This window comes from Pestalotiopsis fici, assembly GCF_000516985.1.
Source record: "Pestalotiopsis fici W106-1 unplaced genomic scaffold PFICI_Scf_16, whole genome shotgun sequence".
In the NCBI taxonomy this organism is placed as follows: Eukaryota; Fungi; Ascomycota; class Sordariomycetes; order Amphisphaeriales; family Sporocadaceae; genus Pestalotiopsis; species Pestalotiopsis fici.
This window is the reverse complement of record NW_006917106.1, coordinates 59,964-67,621: the sequence shown is the minus strand read 5'-3', so window position 1 is coordinate 67,621 and position 7,658 is coordinate 59,964. Positions and strand designations below refer to the sequence as shown.

At 47.3% G+C, this 7,658-nt stretch overlaps 2 protein-coding genes across 2 annotated transcripts; one reads left to right on the top strand and one right to left on the bottom strand.

The window, feature by feature from the left end:
- Positions 1-3,964: 3,964 nt before the first annotated feature.
- Positions 3,965-5,198, top strand: PFICI_15190 (uncharacterized protein; the record flags this gene model as incomplete). The annotated part of the gene is made up of 2 exons (XM_007843771.1): positions 3,965-4,721; positions 4,900-5,198. 2 exons carry the CDS (start codon positions 3,965-3,967, stop codon positions 5,196-5,198), a joined length of 1,056 nt encoding a protein of 351 aa, XP_007841962.1.
- A 357-nt stretch (positions 5,199-5,555) lies between these two features.
- On the bottom strand, positions 5,556-7,058 carry PFICI_15189 (uncharacterized protein; the record flags this gene model as incomplete). Its single annotated transcript, XM_007843770.1, has 5 exons — positions 5,556-6,036; positions 6,102-6,484; positions 6,540-6,553; positions 6,756-6,846; positions 6,909-7,058. The coding sequence occupies 5 exons, from the start codon at positions 7,056-7,058 to the stop codon at positions 5,556-5,558; spliced, it is 1,119 nt and encodes a 372-aa protein (XP_007841961.1).
- Positions 7,059-7,658: the final 600 nt, after the last annotated feature.

Genomic DNA, 7,658 nt, shown 5'->3' with positions numbered 1-7,658 from the left:
ACGTCAAGTATTCTCTACAACGATTCACTAGTAATTCATACATTACATTCTATCCAAAACATTTTCTCGCGAACGATAAAATTCGATCGAGTCATCCGATCTTCTAGGGCCATATATGTAGGTTCGTTGTTGTTGGGAAATGGATGTGTCTTCACTCGTCGCTCATTAAGAGATACTGGACTGGCCAAGGAGAATTACATGTACTTGATCCAATGGATTCAAAGGAATAAAGCGGATCACATGCACTTATAAGTTGCACTGTTCTACATGCCATCAATAATAACATGTGTAAGAGCAACGAGGGCTACAGATGGGGAGACTTATCTCCAGAACAATTAGAATGCAAACAAGGCGACAGGTTTACATATATTCGATAGGCCTGAGGCACTCCAATCACGAATTACGGTTCTTAACGACACTCCGTCATTCTTTTCCTTTACATGGTGCCAGATTTTCTCACTGGAATGTTGACCGATGACTAAGATCGTGGCAGCAACGTTGAACAGTCCTGTGTGTAAAGTCCAAAGGTATTATAAACAAAGGGATCAATTCCAAATTTTGTTTACAGGACACAGTTGAGCCTCTTGAATACGCGACATGACTGAGAAGAGTGAGATGTGAAGATACGAGAAACATTTCTAATTCAAACCAACAAGTGCCCTTCAAACACAAAAACTAGACAGTGGAAATCGCCGATCGAAGGGGGGAAACACATTAAAAAAAAAAAAAAACCAATCTAGTCATTCAAATCAATAGCTTTGCCAAATGCTAGTTGAATAACAAGTGGGGAGCTGCTAAAGAGGCAAACTCATCTTGCCCGAGCATGTAATTGGCATTTCGTACATCGTAGATGTCGCGACGACGGTAATTTACTATGTTTGATTTTCGCAGTTGGTTGAGTTCGGGCACATATAATTTGCAAATACCGTTGGCTGGCCTAATCCGGCATGGACATTGGCCCCATATAAGGGCCTGACATTTCCTATGGGCTTTTGAGCGGCCACGTTCATTCTGTTCTAGAGCTTTATTCTGCTCACCAGGGGTATAGTAGTTGCAGACCGAGAACCAAGGTGGAATTCTGCTATCGGTGTTGTTGAGGCCAGTAGTGGAGCAGTCCTGTGTATGGCAGCCAACAGAGGTAGTAGAGTCCCACTACAAGATCGAGGAGATTAGTGTTTTATTTCCAATGGCCTGCAAAGGGGCGCGGGCGGTCTGAGCAGAAAATTTGAATATGCTTCACGATTCCTTTTGCAGCCGTCTTCAAATATGGCTGATGCATGCGCTGAACGAGACCAACACCGGAAGTAAGGTACCTACGACGATTTGAGAAAAGTGACCCCACGTGCGAAATCCACTGTCAGTATCATTTGGCTCCGTACCATAAGCTGTATAGTGGTTCACTTCTTGGTTGTAGAATCCTTCAGTTATCAAGGACCCCATTGCATCCGGTCGATACCCAGCTCCAATATTCTGGCCGCCGCTGTTATGCCTGTAGTTGCAATTCGAAGCGCTGGTTCGCGCACTGTCGGCAAGACTTTGGTTCCATGTTAAATCGAGGGCTTATAAACAGGATGTCAGAAAAAATGGTACTATATACGCCACTAGAAATACCTACCGGAATGATTAGCACGGTGGACGTTGTGATGACGAAGCACAGTGTCAATGTAGGCCTGGTTTGTGGCTACCGGCCCGGCCTGGCTTGTGCTTTGGAAGACGACCTCTATGAGTGTGGAGGTAGTGGACTTTGATGATCTAGGCTCCGTGTCAACAGAGCTTAGGACCGTTGTCTCCAAGACAGTAGGGTCTATTGCGACAGACGTCGGAATTGTGGTAGCCATGGCGGTATCGGTGGGCCGTGTACAGCCAGAGCTGCTAGACGTGGTCGACTCGAACGTGAGCGAGACTATCTAGCGTCAGATACTATAGAGTACAATACATGACCATTCGCAAGTATTCAGTAACTTACGCAGACGCGACTCGGAGCATTTCTTCCCCTCTACCAGGGCAAAGGAAAGCATTGAGCAGCGTACAAGCACGGGGGAACGCATCTTCGTAATTATAGAAATTGAGATAAACCCGAGAAACACACTTTTTTTTTTCTTTGCATGCCCCTGATACGAGGTTTAAATATCATCAACCTCACTTCATCGCGACGTCTTGTCTTCATCACCTGTAGTACGAACAGGACTAGGGTTTATGGGACCAAATCGCAATGTCTCAATTATGGCCTTGTTGACCATCCTGTCACGGCTATTTGTCGCACCCGTCATATCGATAGTCTGACTCATCGTTTTATCTCACTCATGGTTATATCATATCATCAGAGAAACATCGCCTTGCCCATGTTACATCAACAGGTGACATAGCTGAAAGATATCTCATGTGGGGCGATACAAGACTCTATACCCTGAGCGTTAGCAGCACGGGTCTCAGCACAGCCTCCCTGCAATTATGAGGGAGCACTCACTCGTTCTAAATCCTAAACAAGCGTGAATCGCATGCATAGGTGAAAATCGGGTTGCGACACTTTGGTACGACAATGGGGATGGTCAGTCTCTTTCGCATCTTACTTAAGACGGTATCGAATTCCAGTCCTTCTTGCCGTACATTCCGAAGTAACGTTACTATTCCAGTGGAAGATGAAGGTTTGTCTCTGCAGAGCAGACATGGATATCTTTTGATGTATTACAGACATCTTCTAGCAAGAAATTGCCACTCTCATGTATGGTTGGTCTTGCTGGCATTGTAATACATGATGATGAATAATGACTTATCGAAATGTTCCGTATCTTATATTCTTAGTTTTCACACGTGCCCTAGATTTGGAAGTAGCCCCAGGGATACTGCAACCATGATAGCAGCTCGCCCATCGCAGTAGACAATTCTCGTTCACTCATAGGTGCAACATGGTATTAACACTTGCAGGCTTGTGGTTTCTCGGTACAAGTATACAAATATGCCGGATGGAAGTACAACTTTGTATTTATACTATGTCATTAATTATCATAGGCTCAATTGGTATTCTCCAGCAATGTAGAAATGTTGCTTTGCACACGCAATGGCGAGATGAGCCGATTGGTACCATGAAACCCATTACGTGAAGTCAATTCATCACAGCAAAGCATCCGAGAACAAACGCAAGCTCGCTTTTGCTTGTGTATAGATAAGCAGCTTAGCCAGTGTTTCTCAATAACTGAAATCTGCCGTCCTAAGATGTGCTCACTTCTCGGGCCTCTTTCACAAAGATTTGCCCTTGCTACATGCCGAGCATAGACTTGTCTACCTCTCAGACCAAGAAAGACTTGCTGATAAAATCACACAACAGGTAGACTATCACAACGGCATCTAGTTGGTCTTTCCATGGGCATAATCCAATCAAATTCAGGATGTGTAATTGCACTAAAAGAGCTCCGGTCGACGCCGTGCAAATCCTGTATGTGTGGTAAGATCATCATGAAACCCGCAAGTATTCATTCAACCAACGAAGTATGTTAACTCTGATGCGTCGAATCATCGATGAGCTATTAGTACTTCGTGGTCTGAATGTGCGGAGATAGAATCGGGTTTAGGCGGGATCCGGAGAAAAACATTGCCAAATTGGGAAGCACAGAGGCACCGATATACCCGCTAGCATCCGCTGGTCAGCTCGAAAGTCCCGGAAATAAAATCGGTGCCGGGACCGCATGCCCGGTACTGTCCCTTCTCAAAGCGGCAAATACATGGTGATGCATTGGGAGGCGTCAAATAGTCCAAACTCCGGGCCGGCTGCAATTAGCGTTTGGAAGTCCTCGCCCTTCGAGTATAAAAGCGTCGACAGGGCTTGGTTCACTGATAGTAATGTCCAAATTTCGAAGGCCACCAAGTTCAGCCAAGAATCTGTAGTATATTCTATTTATTCATTCGATCCTAAGTCCTTTGGTCATCTCTACTTGGTAGCTTTCACTACCTAAGCACTAGTTTCAACATGTCAGACGAACTTCAGAACAGGTCCGCGATATTGCCGCACCCCAAGGCTTATCCAATGGTCATAGAAACTTCTCCAATTCCTGCCCCAACCGACAGTGAGGTCCTCATACGCGTGCGTGCGGTCGCCATCAATCCTGCAGACTGGGCTGTTCAAACCCTCGGCGTGGTAATAAAGCCAGAATTCCACCCTTACGTGAATGGCTGCGATGTGGCCGGCGAAGTCGTGGCGGTTGGACCAACCCAGTACCGATTCAGATCCGGCGACCGTGTCGTGGCTCTTGCCACAGCTTTCAAATCTGGCGATACAAAGTATGGCGCTTTCCAGGAGTATATGCTCGGCGTTGAGCCTTTCATCGCCAGGATCCCGGATCGAATCGAGTTCAGGGATGCAGCAGTCCTGCCGCTGTGCTTGTGTACCTCTTCCGCCATGCTTTTCTCCTCGGAATTGATGGGATTAGACCTACCAAGGTCAGCAGTTCAAGTCAATCCAAAGGATGAGGTCGTCCTCATCTGGGGTGGCAGCTCGAGTATTGGCTGCAATGCTATTCAGGCCGTCAAGGCTGCCGGCTACATTGTCGCTGCGACCGCGAGTAAAAAGAATCATACATTGTTGCAAGACATGGGCGTCGACCATATTTTTGAGCACCAGGCCGACGGAGTGGTGGATGAAATCGTTGCCACGATCAAGGGGTCGGGCAGGCTGGCAGGAGTTTATAATGCCATTATCACGGATGAAACAATCAGAGCTTGTGCAGGTTAGTAATCGCTCCCATTTGTTCTTCCCCTATTGGCATGTCTTTGGGGGGGGGGGGGGGGGGGGTTTCATGACACAGACATAACTTTGTCTATTTCCGAGTGCGTGCCATTTTACTCATGAATTTGACATCTTTACGACCTGAAATGAGCAGTGACTGACTTCTTTTTGTTGAGTAGAGGTTGCAAGCCGTGTCGATGGCACAAAACAGGTTGGGACAGTCCTGGCACCGGGAATGCCCGTCCCTCAGAATCTTCCAGGGGGTGTAAGGGCCATTGTCGATAAGGTGGGCCAAATGAACCAGCCTGAACTAGGCAAGGCTATTTTCGCAGACTGGCTGTCAGTTGCCTTAGAAGATGGCAGCATGAAATGTAGGCCACATCCAGAAGTCGTTGGGACAGGCTTGGACAAGATACAAGTAGCCGTTGACGCCATTGGCAAGGGTGTCAGTGGCAAGAAATTGGTTGTTGAGTTCTGAAAAATAAGAAGACCTACCTACGGGGCATAATGTTCTAGAAACCGGCACTGGTAGGGTAAACATGACTTTTTCCACAAAGACTCATCTCGGATTTGGGGAGGGGATTTTGGATCTGTTCAAAAGCTACTCTGTAAGATGGCAGAGTGTTCTAGTGCCTCAATCGAGTAGAAAATCTTTATTCTCCTGACCATTGCGGACCGCGGCTCTCGAATCTTCTTTAGCTTTGTAGAATCTCATGGCCTATATATGCAAACATATTAATCTCATTCGCTGAATTTGACAAACTTTTCTTTTTTTGGGGGGCTTTCCTTGTACCCAAAACATATGAGATCAGAAACTTCCAGAGGCATTTCAATACTACGATCGATTACTCCAGCCAAGCACACGCTGCCTGGCCCAATCGTCTGCAGGGTTGGTGTGCTCTGCTGTCACAGTCCAATGTGTTTCTTTCAAGATATTCCTCTGACTATCCCCATCGTCTGATGAACCTCTGGTCTTTGTCCTGATCTTGTGCAGTCCTGGCGAATCGTTGGATGATGAGGTGCGAAATGTCTTCATATTCACTTCGTCGGTCGTTTCGTCCTTGAAGCCTTGCGCTGGGTTTGGCGTGAGCCGCTCATGCGGAGCCGATTGCTGGTTGTTGCTGCTCCGTATGGTGCTGCGGCCAAAAATAGGCAAGGTGAGAAGAGGTCGCAGAGCAGGCATAGAGCCAGCAATGATACCGATGCCCTCCTCAATGATGGACCAGAGACCAATCTGCCCCGTGCTGAACATGAACTCTGCCTGATCGTTGTAAAGAGTCAAATAACGCAGACGGACAATGGTGGCGCAGCTTGCACTAAGAGGAAACAGTCAGTCCGTGTATGGGAATGCACATGAGGGTCCAAAGATTTCCCTGCTTACAATGCAGCGAGACCAAGCATGACGGCTACGGAGAACTTTACTCTCCTCTTCATCTGGATTCTCCACAGCAAGATTCCTGGAAGGATGGCGAGAGAAAAGTCCGTAACGATAGACACGGCTGAGAAGAAGAAACTGACTCTACTGTTGAGAGTTGGACTACATGTCCCATTCGTCGTTTCTCCCCACAGCTTGGTAATGGGATGGCACAGATTGGCGATGGCCACAATGAAGATTACAGCCGCCACTGCTGCCATGGCTATGATTGCGTAAAGCGTCCAGACGAAGCGGCGGCGGGCATCTGCAATACGAAGCAGACAGACGCAGATGCTGCTTTTAATGGGAACTGTGCAAGATGCGTAGAAAAACTCGGCAATAAAAAACAACTTCATTTACAGTCAGCCAAGCTAGATAGGTAGGAAACGGACGTGATAAACTTACCTTTGTGCCTTGCACTGCAAAATTCATCCAAGGTCAGCGACTCTTTGTTATGAAGCATGTGGAGCGAGTTTGGCTCTGTCTTCCTCTTTTATTCCACCAGCTCCAATGTACGCGTTGATGTTTTCGAATTCCATCTTCTTGCACAAGCAAACAGGTGTCCATCAATCAACTTCAAACGACGAAGCAGGAAATCATAAAATGTGAGAGCTTGCTTACTGCTATCACTATCGTCGATATATTTGGCGTATTGCCCTGCCCCATAGAAGCAACACACGATGACAAGCGAGGCGGTGACGGAGTAGAGCATCTGCAATTATTATCTCTTTCAGCTTGGGCTCGTTTCTCAAATATGTCGCGGTTGGCACGTACGAGTCCGGCAGCCATGAGTATGTCGTCTGTCCCGATGGCATTGATCCACTTGCGAACCCCGAAACGTGCGATCAAAACGATCCAGCTCAACACCAGCATAACACTGGTGACGTAGAGAAGAATGACACCATCACCCTCTGGCTGCTTCATATTGAACGATCGAATGTGAATCACAACAATTAGTGGACGAGCGTGGAGGTCGGCTGGTTTGTCAGAGAGCTCGCCGGCGACAAGAGATACACTTTTCGTATGCGCGTGTAGGCTCTCGTGCCGTAGAGACGAAGAGTATGTAGGCGAGATGGCCACAGCCTTTACACGAGGATAGAAAGAGGGAGGGAGAGGGAGGGAGAGGGAGTTGTTGCAAGAGAAAGATTTCCCAGAAGTCAGTCCACCCGGCGACGAGAATGCACGGGGTGTTATCGCGTCAGCAACCCGACTTTTTCTTTTCGGTTGTTGTGGTTGTGTCGGATGATCAGTCGGTGGAAGTAACACAATCCCTATTCCGATGGACCTTGGGTAGTACGTTCAATACGCCACAAAGGCATTGTCGGGATGACAGACTGAAGACTCTTCTCGGCCTAGGTATGGTTGGGCAGTACAAGAAAGCGTGTCTGTATGCGGCAGTCGAAGAAAGAAAAGTCTGGGGTTGCAGCCCAGTAGCCTGGCTCTGACAGTTGAACGGTAGTAGTACGTAGTACACAGTAGAGCCAAAACAGGGGTCTATTTTTTTGTTTCCCTTTTTTTTCTTAG